This window comes from Corapipo altera, unplaced genomic scaffold, assembly GCF_003945725.1.
Source record: "Corapipo altera isolate COAL_440 unplaced genomic scaffold, ASM394572v1 112, whole genome shotgun sequence".
Taxonomy (NCBI): domain Eukaryota; kingdom Metazoa; phylum Chordata; class Aves; order Passeriformes; family Pipridae; genus Corapipo; species Corapipo altera.
In genome coordinates, this window is record NW_020884899.1 from 5,384,687 (window position 1) to 5,405,428 (window position 20,742).

Here is a 20,742-nt window from a genome sequence, read left to right on the forward strand (position 1 = left end):
AGAGCTGGAGGGCTTTGCATATGTTTGCTCTGCTGCACTGAAGGCCACCTTTCACTCCCTGCCTGTCTCCAGGTGCTCCACAGACAGTGCCTGGAGATCTGCCAGATTTCCCAGGATCTGTTAACACTGTCAGCTGCTGAGGCCTCCAGCAATCCATAGGCTCCAGAGGATGTGCCCAAAGGCCTTTGAGCAGCACATCTTAGCATCACAGGGTGCGTGGGAATCTCATCTTGAGGATGCCTTCCCTGCCTGACAACAGAAGGGTTAACTGCATGTGTCAGAGGACATGGCTTATTTCATGGAGTTGTTTGGGGTTTTCCCTGTGTAGCCAGAAGGGTAATCTAGCTGTGTGTTTTCAAAATGCTGTGGGTTTGCACCCTGTAAAATGCCTGTCCTTTAAATTGCTTGGTGAGCGCCAGTCCTCATTTATCATGTCAGCTGAGATCCATGGAACAGCAACAGCCTTGATCTTTCCTGAGGACTAGCCTGCCCTTCTCTTTGATGCAAAACAAATCTACGCTGAAATAGCTGCTGCCCTGAGCTTGCTTTTCACCCTGAACCCCCACAAATACCCTTTAGGGTTTACCAAAGGGATTTTCTTTTTGTTCCATGAGTGCAGAAAACGATGCTGGCCCGTCATCAGAGATTTTGCATCAGCCATAATGTCAGAGACAATATATAATGTCAAACCTGTCAGAACAGGTAAGCTTGCAAAATAACCTAAGATTGTGCCAAACTGAGATACAACTGTGAAGGGGCGGCACCTCCCTCTCCTCTTTCCTCAGTGCCAAGGGTCACCTGCCTGTTCCTGTCACAACACCCAGCGCTATAATTCCTGCTGCCAGGAATCACTGCAGCCATGGGGGTCTGCTGGGGGTCTGCCTTCAGATCCAGTGTCCAGCTTGCTTCATTTTACAGCCCAAGTCCGTCTTCACACCTTTGTGTGGAGATGGCAACTAACTCCCTGACAGCACCTGAACCACCATGCCTTCCTCCTTTCCCTTTTCCTCCTCCCTTTCCTTTCCTCCTTCCCCCTTTTCCTTCCCCCCTTTTCCTTCCCCCTTCCTTTTCCCCTTTTCTTTCCTCCTTTCCCCCTTTTCCTTTTCCCCCTTTCCTTTTCCCTTTTCCTTTCCTTTTCCCCTTCTCTTCCTTTTCCCTTTTCCTTTCCTTTTCCCCTTCTCTTCCTTTTCCCTTTTCCTTTCCTTTCCCCCCTTTTTTTTCCCCCTTTCACTTTCCCCCATCCCTTCCCCGTCTCCCTGCGCAGAGCGCCGAGCGGGTCGATGCGGATCGGCGCTCGCTTAGCCACGCCTGTTGCCGTGGGGCGGGGCCGGCCCGGCGGTTTTCCCGCCACCGGCGCGGCGCGCGCGGGCCGGGACCGGGGCCAGGATCGGGATCGGGATCCGTGAGGCGATGGTGGGTAAAAGGGGGGTGGTGGTGGGTATGTGTGTGGGGGCACTGGGCCTGGGGGGGCCGCGCCGGAGTCCCCCGGCCCTTCGCTCTGTGTGAACGTGTGTGTTGTGCCTCTGTCCCAGAGGAGGAGCCTGGCCCCCAGCCAGCTGGCCAAGAGGAAGGCGGGCGATGAAGAGGAGGAAGAGGAGGAGGACTGGCACCCCCCGGCGGTGAGCGAGGGGCCCCGGCGGGGTTCGGGGCGTGCGGGGGGTGTGTGTGTTTCCCCTGCCCCCCGCAGCCGTGGGCAGGGGGATGCGGGGCGGCGGCGGCGGCGCATCCGAGTCCCGCCCCGGTGGCGGATCCTCCCCCTCCTCCTGGGCATCAGCTCCCGCGTTTATGCTGTTTTCACCGCCTGCGCTAAAAGCTTGTGTCTGGGCATCACCCCCCCCGACGTTTATGCTGTTTTCACCACCTGCGCTAAAAGTTTGTGTCTGGGCACGCGGCTGACAGAAGAGTTTCGTTGCGTACCGAGGATGCTCGTGGTTGTGGAAAAACTGGTCCCCGGGAGAGCTTCCCGGTGCTTTGTGAAGGGCCGGGTGACTGGGTAACTGGGAATAGGTCAGTGTTTAAGACAAAACAGAAGGTTAGGTCTTTTGTAACAGGGCACAGGAGCATCAATTTCACCGGTTATCTGTAAGACACAGTTAAGACCTCGTTTAGCCACTCACAATGACACTAGTCCCAGCTCTAATCCTAATTTACAATTATGTTCTATGTCAGATGGGTCAGAGAGTCTCACCTAGTGTTTTCTGTGTCAAATCTATTTTTCTATGTTTTCTATGGTTGAAACCATGCTTCAGGGTGAAGAGGCTGAAGAAGCTGACTTAACTGTGTTGAGTCCGGAAACAGATCAATGACTTGTTTATTTTCATGCCTTTCTAAGTGTTTGAAATGTAGGTTTCAGTGTGAGGCCTTTCACCTGCACAACAACGGGTGCCATGGGGGCCTCTGGGGAGATGTGCATGTAGTTTGTTTTCTGCTACTGACCCTTCCTTTTCTTAATTCTGCTTTTTTGGGGGGGACAGGACTAATCTTAGTGTGGACAAGCCTGCCCTTTTACAGGTTAGCAGGTGGTTCTTGTTTTCTTAGCTAGGAGAATATTTTAAGCTTCAGGTAGAGCTTAAACTTTAGGGCACAGTGACCTTGGTGGTGCTGCTGGCTCCGTTATTGGGCAGTGGGGGTGAGTGGTGGTTGTGTCTGCTCAGAGCTGCTCAGCTGCCTGGCTGATGGTCTGTGTGGTTTGGTGCTCACTGAGTGTGACAGCGATGCATCTTTCTGGTCTCGCCAGATGCCCCTGAGTTGTTTTGTTGCGGTTCCGTTTTCCAGGCTCGGAAGAGGCAGAAGGCCGGCGGTGAGACGGAGAGCGGGGAATGTTACAGGTCACCTTTCCGAAAACCCTTGGCTGCTCTGACCAACAGACCCCACTGCCTGGACAGCGCTCAGCATGTGAGTGGGTGTTGCTGCTGGCACACCATAGCGTGTGCTCATCCATCGGGGAAGTCCAAGTGCTTCCACGGCCCCATTTAATCAGAGGTGTTATGGAAGCGACACAGACACACACACAGAGTCTTTAGGAGAGGTCTTTTGCCAGCTCCAGCCATTTAATATTGAAGGAGATGTGGTGGGGGAGCTTCCTGTAGTGGAAATCCTGAATGAGAGAGTTTTGTGGGGCCCAGCTGAAGGACAGTGCCCAGGGATATGGGTCACTCTCCCCCCAGGTGGGTCAAGTGCTGGCTGCTTGCCTGGTTCTCCCCAAGCTTCCACTGCTGGAGACCAGATGCTGGACTGGCTGGGTGCTTGCTGATCCAGCATGGATGTTCCTGCAATGGTAACCCAGATCCTTTACAGGAAATGAGTTGCTTGACTGAATTACCAAGGCAGGGGGAAGCTATAGCTTTTAAAGAAATGAATAAAGCTGGTGGATTTAGGAAGATGGGAGTTCAATTTCATGCATTAGAAAACCCAAAGGAAAATCATTTTGAAAAGTGGAGTTGGTGGAGGGAATAGTGCTGATTTGTGACTTTCATCCTTTTGGATTTTCTTGAAAATAGTTGGAGTTGAAGCTTGAATAGATTAAATAGAGGAACTCTGAGCACTTGGCAAAATTGAGTTTTTGAAAAATGTCCTGGACTTGCCTTCTTGAGCAATCTCTGATTTCAGGCTTCTTAAATGTGTTTTCTTTCTGAATTCCTAGGAGGCTTTTATCCGCAGCATTTTGTCCAAACCCTTCAAAGTCCCCATTCCAAATTATAAAGGTAAGATGAGGAGGTTTAAGGATTGTCTGTGTTGGCTGACTCGGGTAAAACAGATGATGCTTAGGCCTGTCAAATACATCTGTGGGGATTATTATTATTTTTTTGCACTGATGCATGTGTTCCAGAAATCCTGACTTAATTTTGAAAGAAAAATACTGGCATATTAGCAAAGTCTTCATATTTCTTACTAGTATTTAGTTTGGATAATCCTGCATTTCAGAATTGGATTTTGTAGTCTTACTGCTATGCATTTGATGTAGTGCCAGGAGATTTTACACTGTATCACGAATACAAAAGCAAGATGAATTCCAAGCCACGAAGGTTTACCATTTAAATAATGATACCAACAGACAGAAGGCTGAGGTGAAAGAGATTGTATGTGCCAGTTTTATTTCTGCTTGGCTTGGTGTGTTGAGCCTCAAGGTGATCTTCAAAACAAGATAGTTTTGAAGTTCAAAGCCTCAGCTGGTTTGAATCAGTGAAACACAAGATCTCAGAAACAAACGGGCCTGTTCGTGTCCCCTGTTTCCCCTTCACCCTCCAGCTGAAAAACTCGAATGCAGATCAACCAGTTTCACTCAAACTTTAGTTATAAAAATACACCTGTAAGCAGACACTGAATATGGAATGACAAGCCCCAGAAGAGTTTGGCAGAGTTAGCTTTGTGGAAAAGCGGATTTGTCAGGAGGCAGAAACAAAGCTATAACTGAGAGCTGCTTTCTCTGGCTGTTATCTTCCTCTCTTTATTGAGAAGTGTGGCTGTTCAGCCTGCTCTTTTCTTGGTGTGTGTGTGTGTACTGCTGCCTCAGTTTGTGATACACTCCTGTTTTGCAAGGAATCTTAGCAAGCAGTAGAGAAATAGACCCTGATTGAATCTTTTCCAAGCAAAATCAATCCTGGGAGCACAGTTGCCCGAGTTTTGGTGGGAAAAGGGATTTCTTTTTGTTCTTATGCTCTTTTTGTATTCATCTCCGTTCCAAAACTGTGACATCAAAATACAGTACTAGGAAAAGGGACTCAAGCTTGGTTTCTGTTATTCAAAGAAATTGAATTGGTCATCAGAGAGAAAATAATATTAGAATATTATTCTACTCTAGCAAGTAAGTAGTGGCAGTATGATGCTAACTATGATACTGTAGAACTTCATCACTGCTAAAGGTCAATTCCTGACCTTGCATCAGAGATGCATCTCTGGCTAAATCTGGGTTAGGTGATCCCAAAAGAGGATTTGATCCAGTATATACTGTATGTGGGAGTGTATTTATTGAGCTGCTGAGGTGCACATTCTGGAGCCCTACTTGGCTTTCAAAAAGCCAGAACAACCATCTTCGGGCAGCAGTGCCACTGCTCCATCTTTGCCTCTGTTCCTTGGTTCTGTTCTTCCCTGCCGCAGAGCTTCCCGCTGTGCGCCGGCAGAGCGCTGCCAAACAATGGCCCTGCTTAGTTTGCTGTCTGCACCAGCTGTGCGTGCACCTCCACTCCAGCACCCAATTAATTCACTGTTCCTAAACGTAATCCAACTCTCCTGCAAGGCTCAGCTCTCTTCCAGGAAGATGTTGTTCTTTGAGTTGTGCCTTTGTTTTCGCTTTCAGGGCCCCTGGGCTTGCGCGCGCTGGGGGTCAAACGGGCGGGAGTGAGGAGTCCTCTCCACGACCCCTTTGAGGAAGGAGCTCTGGTTCTGTACGAGCCCCCGGTGCTGAGTGCCCACGACCAGCTGAAAATAGACAAGTGAGTCATCACCTGGCAGAAATGCTGCAGCTCTGACCTCCTCCTAGGTGCAGGTTTATGTGCTTTTCTCCCAAACGTGCTTGAGCTGGGGGCTGAACATCAAGGGGAAGTTTGTTTCCAAGTGTTCTGCCTCTGAATTGGTTCAGGTATGGTAACAATCAAAGAAAGAATGTACCCATGCAGGATTGTTTGTGTTCTTCCATAGGCTGTTTCATCTCCCACACATCAAAAATTTAAATCTGTTGCAGGGAATGAGCCTGCACGCATGGAGAAGCTGTTTAGAAAATCCTATGGCTTAGCTGTCAGTCAGGAAACATCAGCATCTAAGGACAAGCAGAGGGAGATGACTGACAGTCAATGTTAGGCTGCCTAATGGTTTTAATTTTGAAGTAGTTTCTTTTAAGCTAGCTGTTATAACTTAAAAGGGCTGTCAGCTAGATCTTCATGGGCAGAGGAGGGGGTTTCTCTCTCTGGTAATGCAATTACAATATTGTTATCGAAACAAGAAAAACAATAATGGCTTTTTAACTGTGTCTCTGAACCATATTCTGCCCTTGTTTTAACCACAGCCCACCTACATGGTTTCACTGATGGTTTAGACTGTGGATCAGGCCTCTGTGACTTCATTCTCAGAACTGAATTAATTCATTTTTCACTTTCTTGTTGGCAGTTACTTCCCCTGTACCAGAGGGAAGTCCTGAGGATAACAGTGAGATTTAACAAAACCTAAACATATGCTGTGCTGGGTTCATTAATCACAGTCTTCTTCCTCGACTGCCTCCTGCAGGGACAAAGCACCTGTCCATGTTGTGGTGGATCCTGTCCTCAGCCGTGTTCTACGACCCCATCAGAGAGAAGTAAGTTTTCCATCAGGACCTGAGGGTGTGGTGGAAGGGCTTGGTGCACTTCAAAAAGCTGCAGTTCCTCTGCTGGAATTGTTACAGGTCTGCATAGACCTCACAGACTGACAGTCTGTGACAGTCTAAGGGACTCTGGTCTGTTGCAGATGTGAGCTGAACATTGGTTTCAACCATCCTCTTAGATACCTGAATGCTGCCAATATCCTTTGTCCCTTTTTTAAGCAAAGAGTGGGGGTTGAAAGTCCTGCCTTTACTTACCTTGATGTCTGGAGATGGAAATCTGCTGATTGGATATAGTTGCAATAAACTCTGTTGCAGCCCAGTCTTGAGTCAGGCAGGGCAGACTGTCCACCACTGTTTTACTGGTCAGCAGAATTGATTGGATCTGCACTTCGTGGAGCCAGGAAACACTGAAGTTCCTCTTTCTGCTACCATGCTTCCCAACAAAGTGTGGAGTAGGTTCCTACTTCAGTATGCTTTATTTGGAGGCTGCCCTTTACAGGTGTGAGCTGTCTCTGACCTACACATGACAGTGGACAGTGCCAAAAAACATGTTGTAAATATGTGCAACATCACAATATGGCAGCAGTGGGTACAAACCTCCAAATACCTACTGCAGGTATCTGGACAGTTAGAAGTTCATCCCAGATGCAGTATATTATCATTTGAGCCTGGAGGCAGCACAGATGGAAGCTGTGATTGCTGATCTTGCAGGCTAAGCAGGTCAAGCTGGATATGTCCCTGCCTGGCAGATCTTCACATGGCTTTGGGGGTGCTGTAGGCTGCTCATAGCTTGCACTTTTATCTCTGAGCTGGTCCTGAACCTGTGACCCGGTGTAGTGCTCGTCCCTGGCTACATAGCTGGAGGCACTCTGGTTTTGTGTGAGCTACTTCCTGCTGGTGCTTTTGTCAAGTACTCAAAGTTATGTTGATGTCTCTGCTGTTTTTTGGCAGGTAAATATTTTTGATACAACACTTTCTGTTCTAGTCTGACGAGTAAGTCTCTGTCTGCTAAGATTCCTGTGCTGTTTTATGCAGGTGATTCTCCTAGAGAGTTGTACAGCTCTGCTCCAGCTTTGTTGTGACTTTTGCCCAGGTGCTGGATCCACAGCCAAATGCAGGCTTGTGGATAGTAATATAAGTCATAATTGTTCAACTGGCTTAAATACATTCCATTAGCCTGTTGCTAAAGGCCTAAGAAAGAAAGAAAAGGACTTGAGCATGCAAGTGAAGGTGCTCCATCTTCCAGTCCTAAATAGTGGAGTACAGAGGGGTGAATCTGTGCAGGTGTGTTTAGGTTGTATTCCTCGCTCCCTGCTCTGTTGACACAATGCAGGGAGCTTGTACTTTCCCAGCACAATGCCCTGGTTTTCTCTGACTCTCTTATCATCACATGGTAGAGGAATATTTTGCAGAATGTTTCTCCTTTTTTTTTTTTTCACCCCCTTTTATCTGTCTCAGTGATGTGTCAGAGCCTAATGCAGGGCTGAGCTCTTCTCCCACCATGTGACGTGGGTTATAACCTCAGCCCTGTGCCTTCTCTAAAGCTAAATCTGCTTTGGACCTTGAGCCCCCAGGTGAGTCATTGTGCTTCTAGGCAGAAGTGATGAAGGCTACTGAGAGTATTCTGGGAATTAATCGGGCAGCAGAAACAATTCTGCTCACTCTATAATTCTGTGCTTTTAAAATTACCTAATTGGGTGTCGTTAAGATGATTAACCTCTTTGAAGTGATCAATGCATGTTAATTTATGGCCTGGGCCTGCCTAATGCAGTCAAGGGTAGAAATTTCTGGGAATTCATGTCAGGAAGCTGGTTATAACTACAATTAAAATGTAGTATGATTTCCTGCGTGTTATGAGGTACACGTTGGGACCAGCAATGTTGTTCCAAACCAGATGTGGCTGCATTTCAGTTGTGTCTCGGGTGATTTCCCTCTGTCTCATTAGAACACTGCATGTCCCCAGGGATGTGTGTGTGCTGGTTGTTGCAGTATCACTCCTGTGCATTGTGGTAATGAAGTTGTCATTCTGCTGCTGGTGTCCCCCATCCTGCTCTGAGAGAACAATTTTTTGGCAGGGAGTGAAGTTCCTGTGGGACTGTGTGACGAGCCGGCGGATCCCGGGGAGTCATGGCTGTATCATGGCAGATGAAATGGGGCTGGGCAAAACTCTGCAGTGCATCACACTCATGTGGACGCTCCTCCGGCAGAGCCCGGACTGCAAACCTGAAATCGAGAAAGCCGTGGTGGTGTCTCCCTCCAGCCTGGTGAGAAACTGGTACAACGAGGTGGAGAAATGGCTGGGAGGAAGGATCCAGCCACTGGCCATTGATGGAGGCTCCAAAGAAGAGATCGACCGTAAGCTAGGTACAGAAATGTTTGCAAACTGTGCATTTTGGCTGGTTTAGGTCAAAATCTTGCACTGGGAGAAGCCCACGGCAGCTGATGTGAACATCTCTGAGCTGCCACTAGAGCTCTGGAGACTGATTAAAGTCTTTCCACTAACATGTTTAGATCAGACCCTTACATGTTTAGTAACAGTCGATCTTTTGGAATAATCCAGATCCAGTTGTGTGAAGTTAGGGCAGTCCCAGTGCTTCTTACTTTGCTCCAGCCACAAGGCAGGAAAGGAGGTGGGAGGGTAATGGAAATGGGGACAGCGTGGGGAAAGGAGCATGGATATACATGTGTGGAAGGGATGCTGCAGAGCAGTTGAAACAGGCAGGTTTTCCTAGCTTTTTAAGGCAGAAGTTTTGACTATTTGACTCATTTTCTATTAGTTTTCGTCATCCTTCTTTTTTTTCCTTCGCCCCCTTTCCATCTGCAGTTGGCTTTATGAACCAGCGTGGCCTGCGAGTGCCTTCACCCATCCTGATCATCTCCTATGAAACCTTCCGACTCCACGCCGAGGTGTTGCAGAGGGGCAGTGTTGGGCTGGTCATATGTGATGAGGTACTGGGGCATCTTTAAGGAGAATCCATTCCTGGCATTTCCTCAAGATCTGGGTGAAACCTGATCTGCTTTCTTAAAAGGGAAGTGTACGGTGGGAAACAAGGCTCAGCTGTGGACAACACCCATTCTGGTGTTTGAGAGGCTCTGAGTAACCAGATCAACCAGACTCTGTGAGCCTGAACAAGAGAGGGTGTCTTTGTGAGCCAAGATATGAGGAAAATCCAGCTGGTGGTAACTGTGGCTGCTTTGTAGGTCCTGGGCAGGATGGGGGCACCTGCTAAGGCCCTCTCAGTGTGAAATGCATAGCAGAAAGGAGGTCCACTGCCTGCCTGACTGTGTTGTTATCACAGAGATCCTGGCCCTGGCTCATTGATCTGGCTTTCATTTGGTTTTGTCTGTACTCAAGTGGGAAATACTTTCTGTTTGGCCTGGCCTCATGTTCTGCCCAGTAATTTTTAACTTGGCTCTATTTGGAGCAAGGAGTTGGACTGGAGACCCCTAAGGTCTCTCCCAGCCTAAATAATTCTGGGATTCGTCTCGTGTGTGTAGTGTTGGCTGCTGTCAGCCATCTTATCTGGCCATCTTATTCTGTGCCTGTGGGGGAGTTTGAAGAGCACTCCCGTGGCAGGACCCTCTTTCCCCTCTCTGTCGTCTCATGCTTGGGGTAGAGGTACGAGAGCTGGGTAAGGAGTCACCTCATGCTGTTTGTTCAAGAGGAAACAGAGCTGGCATGACTCCCAGCTCACCAACTGCTGGATCAAGCTTTGCCAAGCCTGTGTTGTCAAGCTTTGCTTTCACTTGGCTGAAATCGAGTTGTTTTTTCGTTTATAGTTCCCTATTTATAGGTAGTGAGAGCCAGAGATGCTTTGAAGGACAAAATAAAACAAACGTCCTCTGCCTCCTTGAAATGATCCATCTGGGGCCTCGGTGGCTGTTGAGGTGTCCACAACTGCCTCATAGAGGGGATTTGTTAAATAGTGGTGCCACCCAGTGGTGTGGCTTTGTATTTGCTAGAACAGTGCTGAGAGGAGCTTATAAAGAACAAACGTCCTCATGAGTGTACTTCCCATACACCTTTTATCTGCTCAGTCCGTGACTGCCTGTACTTCTCAGTGCCCCTGGGATGGGGCCAGCAGATAGGGAGGCTGGGAATGCATGTCCTTGGCCTTGTGTCTTCTGTATGCTTTCAATAAATACTCATCTCTGATGTGGTTTGGCACTTGGAAAGAGCATCTTATCACTTGTGCTTTGTCCTGCATACCACTCAGATGCTAATAAAGTTGCTTTTATCAGGCATGAGAAATGGGGCCTGTATTCAGATTACACTGTGAGAGATGCAGAACCTCTTTTTATTAGTGTGCAAAGGTCTGGCAGTCCTGGATATATAGGTGGACTGAATTGCTTGTGATCTTGATTTTTGGGTGAAGCAGTTTTGCTGGTCCAGAGTTCAGTGCCTGGTATAGGTAGCTGAAAACATCCCAGTCCCTGAACAGGAAACAGTTCTTATACCATGTGGTGCTTGTTATTTTCATGGTAGGCCTTCTTGCCTGTGTGTGACTCATATATTCCTGGTCTGGGAAGCTTGTAATATCATGTTTCCTCACATAATGGCTTCAGGTTTTCCACCAGATTCTTGCCTTTGAAAAAAGTCTGTTGCAACACTTACTCCACTACCGGGAATAGGAAAAATGGTGAGATGCCTTGTGGGAGATAGAGCATATCAGTGTTCATGAGGCTCTCCAAGCTGCTTCCCAACAGGGCCACTGGATTTATCGGCTTAATTCCTTTTTTTCTGTTTTTTAAAGGGCCACAGACTGAAGAACTCTGAAAACCAAACTTACCAAGCTCTCAACAGCTTAAACACACCTCGACGAGTCCTGATCTCGGGCACCCCCATTCAGAACGACCTGCTTGAGTATTTCAGCCTGGTGCACTTCGTCAATTCGGGCATCCTTGGTAAGAGGTGAATGTGTGAGACATGGGAGGGAGGGGGAGTTGCTGGCCAGCAACAACTGAGACATTAGTGGGAGGAAAGACCATGGGAGGGAGCTTGGAACTAGATGATCTCCAAGGTCCCTTCCAACCCAAACCATTCTGTGATTCAATGAGACTTATGCTCAGTTTGTATCCAGAAAGTGTAGATCAAGGTCCTCTGTTCTAGAGGCTGTATATCATCAGAGCTCTGTTTCAAGAAGGTTGTAATTTAAAGTACACCAGTGGAAGGGAAATCAATTAAGGTGAAATGAATATATGAACACTACGTGGCTGATCTTGAGTAGCTATAATGGTGAGCTAAAATGTCCACATAGGCCAGGAGATTCTCTGACAGTAAGACCTTGGAGATACCACAGGAATTGATGGGCAGGAAGGTCCAGCCTGTAATGGTACTTGCCACAACACTCCCAGGTTATAGTAAATTCAGAAACCTAAGCCAGGAATGATGTCTTTGTAGGGCAGAGGCTCCATGGTGAGGACGGTTTGATGTGACATTCTGTCTGTGTTGAGAATAGAGGCAGCCTGGGAGACAGCTTTTCCCTGCTCTCATCCCCATCAGGGGGATGAAGTGATTGGTGCAAGGTGGAATGATGTATCTTATGGGAGAGTTAGGCAACAAAGCCCAAATTTCTGGCAGTCTGCCATCCCATTTTCAGATACTCTCAGAGAAAGCTAAGGGTGATGTCTAGCATTTGGAATTAAGACTGCTCTTGTTTTTTAAGGCAAGAAAGGCCTATGAATATGGAGCTAACTTCATCTGAGATAGAAAAGAGTCTGGAGGAGAGATACTGATTAGTGTGAGTTTTCAGGGTCAAACACCTTCTACAACTGCTGGTAGCAGACTGAAATCTTCTGTCTCTGGCTTCTGTGCTCTGCTTATGTCTGCAAGCTCTGTTTTCATTTCAAAAGCAAAGTTGTTTTTGCATCCTCTCCTGTATCACTGGGAGCAGGTCTGCTCCTTTTCAGTGTGGAACAGCTTGTCTTTGTTGAGAGGTCATTTTCATTCTGCCAAGGATTTAAAATAAACAAATGTGTAAATCATTTATTTGTTGCTATAACTCCTCACACATGATTGTCTCAGGTTGTTGAGCATCCAGTCCAAGAGGCTTCTCATTAATTCTAGTGCATGCACAACTTGGATTAAACACAGTTCATTGAATTATTAGTCTTACAAGTAATATTTGGGCTGTATCTTTTTCTGTTCAGCTATTCTGCCCCCAGGAGTTCTCAAGGAAAGGATGGAATGGGATGGTAGATGTTCTACATCTGCTTTTTCCATGTGCTTCAATTTTGGGTAGTTATTACAGGGAGCTGATGTGATTTCACCCACCTCCCCCTTGACCTGTACTCTGGGCAAGATTAGTCTCCCTGTACTTCCAGTTCGTTCTTCCTGAGATGAGTTTCATAGTGGAACTGCTGCAACAAAGCTGCATGCATGCAGTAGTCATTTTTCCCACTTTCAGCCTGTGACCAGTAATAAGCAACTGATTACAGATAATTTTGGAGTAGGCACACATAATGCCTGTGCTGTTTGTTTGCAAGGACAAAATCTGGGAGTAAAAGTACAGCTGGAATGTGAACAAAAACAGTATGTGCCTGATGGTTTAAATGAAATTGTGTGACCTTTGGCTGTGCATTGTTGTTGGAGTACAAAATGATTTTCTGTTGTACTCATTTGCCTGCCTTGTTTGAATCTTTTTTCCTGGCTAGAAAAAAAACAAGTCACATGGATGGGATGAGGGTTTGCTTTATCTGCTGGACTCCGTGCTTGAGGTGTGATAACTGGTGCTGTGGGATACTGATCAAAGGTTATTTGGTAGTAGTTCTCACCTTCTCACTTCTTATTTTGTACAGGTACTGCACAGGAATTTAAAAGACATTTTGAAATGCCCATCTTGAAAGGCAGAGATGCGGATGCAAGTGAAGCTGAGAGACACAAGGGAGAAGAGAGGCTTAAAGAGCTGATCAGTATTGTGAACAGGTGAACTTCATCCCTCTTCTCTTTGCAGAGCTTTTGCATAAGCCCTTTGCATAAGCCCTGCTATCTTTCCAAATTACATTTGTAACTGCAATGAACTCTCTTGCCATTTACGTCTATTCAGCAAGTGATTGTGCAAGTATTTATTGCATAAGAGATCTATATAGCAGGTAGCTTTAGTCTGGAAAACAGTACTGACATGGTACAGTCAGCTGCAGTCACCCCCAAGCAGTACCCTGAGGTACTGAATCGTTATTTGACTCTTATGTTTTTGTTTTCTCCTGGGATCTGAATAATCAGCCAGTATCCTTTTATTTGTGTTAAGATAACTGCAAGTGTAGGCTGGGTCAGACTTGAGATCCATCCAGCCCAGATGTTGAGTAGCAGGTGGAGTATAAGGAATGTCACTCAGTTGTGCTGTTGATTGCCCAAAACCCAAAAGAGTCCAGCTCACACTTTCATAGTTGTGTTGGCTCTCTTGGGCTAAGAGAACAGACTACTGTTGTTAGAGATGGGACTTCTGTTCCCCAAGAAGCACCTCTGTGATGTAAAATGCTGTCTTACTTACCTTTGGTTGATTTTTTTATATTTGTTTAAACCTGTTTTCATGAATACAACCAGTTTATTCACATCTGCTGGCAGCTGCTTGGCTTTAAGAGCTCTTTATAGAAAAGGCTCTTGAATTCTCAACATTGCTGGTGTCTTCATTTTTTAAAATTTTTTGTTTGTTTCTTTTGTTTTGTTTTTAAACTAATCTTTTGCAACCATCACAAATACAATAGTGCATAGTCATGATAAATTGAATTTCACACTAAGTGCAGTCTCTCTCTGTAGAGACAGTCCTGACCTTGACTCAGATCAGCTACAGAAGTGTAAGAAAAAGGAAAGGTTGGGAGAAGAAGAGCTTTTATTCCTTAGGTGCATTAATTTCTTTTTATAGTTGATGGAAAAGGGGTGTAAAAGTGTGTTCAGGAATGCTTGTGGCTGGCTCTGTTGAGGTCTGTGTCCTTTCCTTTATTGTGCAACAGTCATAGTACACAAATAGGGAAGATGGAGCACACAAGTAGTAACAGATGAATCTAATAGATTTGGTAGGAATTGCAAATGGGATAGTGATGCAAAGACATGTGGAATCACAGGTGTAAGGCTGGAAGGGCCTCAGAGAAGGCATCTAATCCATTTTGCTGTCCTAAGGTAGAAGATGTTAGGCCTAAACCATCTCTTACTTAACCCCCACCCAGCACTGAAGACCTTGCAATTCCCTAGGACACCTTTTCCAGGGCATCACTGTCTTTGCAGTTAGAAAATGCTCTTAATGTTTAACATAAATCTCCCTTACTGCAGTTTAAGCCTATTATTTTTCATCCTACTGCTTATGGGTTTGGAGATCAGATTATTCCTTTATTTACCAGCCTTTGACAGATTTTGGGGCTGTCATACATCCCTGCTTTCTTCTATAGGTTTTGTAACACATTTTTGATGTTTCCTGGCAGAACTGGGTTTCTGCACCTCTTATTCTGGTTGCTTAGTTCTGCACTTTTTCTAATTCATCCCTTCTTTTCTTAAGTGTGCTAGAACTGCTCCATGGGGCATTTCCATTGCCCCAAAGGATTTTGCCCTTTGCTGAAACCTTGGGCCAGGCAATGAGCCCATCTTGGCTGAAGATGGCTTCTAAGTTACTAAGTGGGGAGCTGCCTGCTTGTAATTTGGGTTATGCCCACGGTGTGTGATGGTTAATTCCTGTCCTCGTTTGCTGTCCATCCTACTGGTCTTGGTAGCTCAAACTGTGAGTGCTGTTGGTATTTTGAGGAAGAGCAGAGCTTCTCTTGTAAGTGACTGAGCTCTGTTAGGTGGAGTCAAGCCTGAGCCCTCCAAATTTCATGAACCACATTTGTAAGTCTGTCAAAGACAGTGGGTTATCCTGAGCTCTGTAATATGGCTTCGTGTGGATGGTGGGTGTCTGACCTTTGCCATGTGTTAGACTGTCACAGACTTTTGGAGATAAGATGTTAAAGGGACTGTGTTTTGACCACATGAGGAAAACTAGTGATAAAACAGGGGTTCGATATCATCCAAGCATCTGATCTTAATTTCTCTCCCTGCAGATGTTTAATTCGAAGAACTTCAGACATCCTGTCCAAATACCTGCCAGTGAAGATTGAGCAGGTGGTCTGCTGCAGGTACCAAAAAAGCATGTACTGTGCCTGGGAAATGGGATGAGCAACAGGAAAGACTAAAATGTTGCAAAGACCCCTTCAGTTCTTGTGGCTGCTTCCCTCTAGGAATGAAGTTGTAGCCATTGGCAATATGTTGCTTTTCCTCCTGAAGCCGGGATGGACAACCCACAACTGGTGGTTCTGGTGTTCTGGTGGTGTGCAGCAGAGCCCTGGGCCCTGCAGAGCATCTGCAGGCTTCTCTTCCAGCTCTGGGCTGGGATAGCAATGTATCCCAGCTTAAAAAATCCCTGCTTAAAAAATTAAGCTGAAAGGAACACACTGTGCAGGTGGAGCAGGATGGGCTTTGGTTTGGGTGCAGGCTGAGACTGCAGAGCTCTTGTTCTGTTTCAGACTGACACCTCTGCAGGCTGAGCTGTACAAGAACTTCCTGAAGCAAGCCAAGCCAGTGGAGGAGCTGAAGGAGGGCAAAATCAGTGTGTCATCTCTCTCTTCCATCACTTCCTTGAAGAAGCTCTGTAATCGTGAGTTGTTCCAGTCATGTAGTGGCTTTGGGTTTTGCACTGTTGGTGGGGTTTTTTTGGGTCTCCCTCGTGCCCTCCACAGTTTCTGAACTCTGTTTATTCTCCAGACCCTGCTCTTATCCATGATAAGTGTGTGGAAGAGGAAGAAGGATTTATGGGAGCCCTGGACTTGTTCCCTGCTGGCTACAGCACCAAATCTGTGGAGCCCCAGCTTTCAGGTACTGTGGAACTCAACAGTACAGATGTGCTGACTAGCACAGGCAGCCATGAGACTGTATTTAGCACCTTATCAAGTGCCCTTCCAAGGTCTGGAATTTGGGAGCTTCTGCTCTAGCTTTTTCTTTCTTTCATTTTTATCCAGGAAAGATGCTGGTTCTGGATTACATCCTTGCTGTCACCAAAAGCACCAGTAGTGACAAGGTGGTTTTAGTGTCTAACTACACTCAGACACTGGATCTATTTGAAAAGCTCTGCAGGAGCAGAAGGTTTGTCTTTGGGCTTTGCTTCTTTAATCCTGTGAGACTGTACTTGCAGCCTACACTGTAAAAGAACTGTCTATTTCTATACTTTCTATCAGCAGGAACTCATGATCTCTTTTACCTCAAGTGTTCCTGAATTGGAACTACTGTGGCTTGAGCTTCGTCTGCTGGGGTCACTCAGCAGAAAATCTCTGGCCCTCTGCAAAAGTTCCTAAAGCCCATTACGAGGCTGGTTTTGACAGATTTTTCTCTTATAAGTAGGATGCTCTAAAGATGGCAGCAGTCTGATTGTAGTAAATGCTGTTCTAGGTATTTATATGTCCGGCTGGACGGCACCATGTCCATTAAAAAGAGAGCAAAGATTGTGGAGCGATTCAACAGCCCCTCGGTGAGTGGAACCTGCCAGACGCGAGCAGGTCTCCTGCCGGTTCTGAGGGCCGCGAGTAAAAGTGTGGCTGCCTCTGTGGTCTAATCCAAGCCTGCCTTTTTCCAGAGCCCCGAGTTCATCTTCATGTTAAGCAGCAAAGCAGGTGGCTGTGGTTTGAACCTGATTGGGGCCAACAGGCTGGTGATGTTCGACCCCGACTGGAATCCGGCCAACGATGAGCAGGCCATGGCTCGCGTGTGGCGGGACGGCCAGAAGAAGATGTGCTACATCTACCGACTGCTTTCGGTGAGTCAGACTCCTCTCACCTCCCCAGCATGGAGCTCTGGGTGCCAGCCCAGGCTGCAGCTGCTGTGATTTGGGCCAGGAGGGAAAGAACTCTTTTTGTGTTGGTGACCAGAATTGATCGGAACTTAATTACTTCCTACCCTTAGATGTGTTGCCATGGAAAACCATGAAGGCTCTAGCTTGGAGGGTCATTACTGCAGCCCCTGGTTTCTAACAGTGTCTGGCTTCTGGGAAATAGAAACAACTGTGGCTTTGCAGATAAGAGATGCTCCTTTGAAGTCGTTTAGGCATCTGACTTCTTTAATTTCGTGGGATGTCTGATGCCAATGTTGCTGTTTTTCAGGCTGCAGCCTGTTTTAGTTGGGTATACGTGTGCTTAAGAAACAGCAGGTACATTCCTGGAATTACAGCAGCATTTGGGATGGGGCTGCCACTTAGCAGGTGGGGTAGCTGCTCTGTAGTGGAAAACCATGAAGGAAACTAGTATTTTCAGGCTACTGTAACACTTTATCCAGCAATGCCAGTAGTGATTACTGCTCAGAAGTGTCCCTTCTCTCCCCTTGTTCACATTCACCTCCCATTAGTTCAGACTGTGGTTTCTTCTTTTTTATTTTTTATGTAGTGTGTATTTTGAGGTTGTTTTGGGGGTTTTGGAGTTTTTCTTGAGTGTAAGCTTGGGTTCCTTGACCAATAATTATTTTTACTTTAACAAAACAGACATTCTTTGCCCATCTCTTCCTAATGGAGTTACACTGCTTCTCTGACCTGGCTGCACTTGGAAGCACTGCTTGTAGAATTAGGAAACCAGTCTGCAAATCATGACTAATCACCCCCCTCCTTGGTATTTTGTTTGTTTGCAAAACAGACATTTCGCTCTTAGATTTTTGCCTTCAGAATGTAGCACACTGGGCTTTCTGCACATCTGTTTTACAAGCAGTCATCTCCCTCCAGACAGGGTGTGATTGATCTGTGTGTGGGTGAGCCAGCAAATATTTCTGATGCTTGTGTCACCCAGGGCTAGCCCTTGTTGCTGTGTTTTGGCAAGGTTGTCCTTGGAATTTTTTGTCAGGGAGCAGCTGTAGCTGCTCAGCTCTTTCCCCTTCTTTCCTGTCAGCACAACCTGTGGCACAGTGTCTGAACTTTAGCTACGAGTGGCAGCTCCACCTCTTCCTCATCCATATATCCACTGGATCCACTCCTGTAGCCACAGTGAAAGACAAGCAGAGTGGGGTTGGATCAGGAACCAAATAGACGTGGTTGGAGTGCAGCATAGTAAAACTTACCTGTCATCTGTACTGGCTTGGCAAGGCCCTGAGGGTTCCTGACAGCTTAGTGCTGTTTGATCTGTGACACTTCCCCAGTGTAGGGCTCCTGTAACACTGGTGTCCCAGTTGTGCTTCATCTCTGACTCTCTCCCATGTAGACAGGGACCATAGAGGAGAAGATATTCCAGCGCCAGACCCACAAGAAGGCCCTCAGCAGCTGTGTGGTGGATGAAGAGCAGGATGTAGAAAGGCACTTCTCCCTTGGGGAGCTGAAGGAGCTCTTCACACTGAATGAGACCACCACCAGTGACACCCATGACAAGTGAGTAGTCTGAATGATGAGTGGCTGGGATAGCAAAAGAACCACTCCACAGTTTGGTCTTGTGATTCAGGGATTCCTCAGGCTGCAGGGGGAAACTCAGAGAGGGGGCCCCAAGCATCTCTGCTTCTGAAGCTGTTAAGTATCTGGGGATGAGCACTTCCTTGCTGTCCCCCCTTTTTGTTGCTGCCTGTGGTTGGAAACTGTAAAATACTGCAGTTAGTGAAAAGAGAGATATGGATCAGAGCTGCTCAGATTGGTGGAGCCCAACCTGGTCCTTTATTGTTGCTCTCTTCCTGTTGGTCTGTGATTTCCAAATGCTGAACTGCTTCCCACTGCTAGGGCTTCTCTATCTGCTAAGAATTCATGAAGCCAACCCAAGTGCTCTTCTGGGGACTAAAACAATCCTCCATTGTCTGCCCTTCTCCCCCACTCCTGATACCTGTGATATTGTAGCCACCAGAAAGAGAACAGGGAGTGCAGGAAAAATGCTTCACTGTGAAGGTTAAGATTCTTAGTTCAGCCAAGAAGTGAAGAGGATTAGCTTTAAGCTGACTCAAAGCTTAGCTCAGTGTCGGTATCCAGTCTGCATGGCAACAGCCCTTGCTGGCAGGGCTGCTGCTGCTCTTTTGTCTCCTTATGTGACAGCTCAGTAGGGTATCTCCAAAAGAGCCCAAGCACAACCTGGTGGCTGTAGTGGGAGCCAGGATGGAGCATTTTGGAGCATGGTGTGCTCTTTTGAATTCAGGAATCCTGATGCAATACTAAGAAGGAGTTAGCAGCAGTCACTCCAGAGCTGTTCTAAGCAATGTCCCACACCTTTCAGGGGAAACTCCACCTCAACTTCCTTTGGGTCCTGCTGGACTATTCCCACGTGGTTAAACGTGGAGAGGGAGTGCCATTAGAAACAGAACCTCTGGGTTTCCAGAATGTGTGAGTTACTCTGTATTTGTCACGTGCACCAGAAGGTAATGGTGTGTTCAAATGAAAGACAGTAGTAATTCAGAAACTGGAAATCCAGTTGTTGGTGTTACAGGTGGAGGGGAGTTAATCCAAATGTTCCGGGGCTGCATTTTTAAACAACCCACACACTGAAGCAGCAGAGGAGCCTTGCACTGATCTTGCACCGACTGTGTTCCAGGATCAAGTGCCGTCGCTGTGTGAACGGGCACCAGGTACGGCCCCCTCCCGAAGGCTCCGACTGCACCTCGGACCTGTCCCAGTGGCACCACTGTGCGGATAAGCGCGGGCTGCAGGACTCCGTGCTGAGGGCTGCCTGGGACGCCGCCGTCACCTTCACTTTCCATCATCACTCCCATGAGGAGCAGCGAGGGATTCCCTGACCAGGTTACTGTCCCCTGTGGGGGCAAGTTTAATCCCTTTCAAGGAAGGGGGCAGTGGGTAGCTGTGCCTGCTGGACTGTTGTGTGGCTGTGGAATAGCAGAACAGCGTGGCTTCCGAGCGGCTGGAAGGGTCCTTGGCAGTGTTCAGTCTACTGCAACAGCAAGGAGTCCGTGGCTTTTTCTCTGCTGTTGTATTGTGTGCCTGAAAAACATCCCCTTGGGAACTGGGAATAACAGGACCTTGCATGCTTGATCTGACTTAGCACTGGTTCTCCTGCTGTTGGTGTCTGTGCCTTCGACTCAGCCAGGTTTAAGTTAGGCCTGGAGTTTCAGAGTGCTTGATGTGCAGTCATGTGTTTGTTGTTTTTTTTTTCCTTGACAGCTATGGCTTAAAGCTGCTGATCAAAACTTGCAGGATCCATTTCTGCTGTCAAATGTGAACCTGGCTTATTACTTGGGAACAACAGGGAAAAAAATTTTAGCTTGTATGTTGAACATCTGACTGGAAGGATCATGCACGCAGTAAAAAATCAGGCTCTATTATGGTAACTAATTTCTAAAACCACTTGCTTTGTTATGGGCAGGATCCCCTGATCTAGCAGAGTGTTTTAATTGAGATCACCTTACCAGCCAGAAATAAAATTCACACTTTAGTATATTATGGGTCTTAAATATATTTTTATTGTAAAAATGTTACAAAAGACCAAACTATTTAAAACCTCTGTAAAATGACTGCAGACATTGGAAA

At 46.8% G+C, this 20,742-nt stretch overlaps 1 protein-coding gene across 1 annotated transcript; it reads left to right on the top strand.

Moving 5' to 3' along the window:
- Positions 1–1,326: 1,326 nt before the first annotated feature.
- On the top strand, positions 1,327–20,650 carry RAD54L (RAD54 like). The gene is made up of 18 exons (XM_027648840.1): positions 1,327–1,413; positions 1,533–1,619; positions 2,776–2,895; positions 3,644–3,704; positions 5,297–5,432; positions 6,220–6,289; positions 8,371–8,659; positions 9,120–9,244; positions 11,050–11,200; positions 13,094–13,220; positions 15,323–15,397; positions 15,785–15,915; positions 16,023–16,133; positions 16,277–16,400; positions 16,704–16,782; positions 16,888–17,067; positions 18,491–18,654; positions 19,793–20,650. The coding sequence occupies exons 1-18, from the start codon at positions 1,411–1,413 to the stop codon at positions 19,992–19,994; spliced, it is 2,235 nt and encodes a 744-aa protein (XP_027504641.1). The 5' UTR covers positions 1,327–1,410; the 3' UTR covers positions 19,995–20,650.
- Positions 20,651–20,742: the final 92 nt, after the last annotated feature.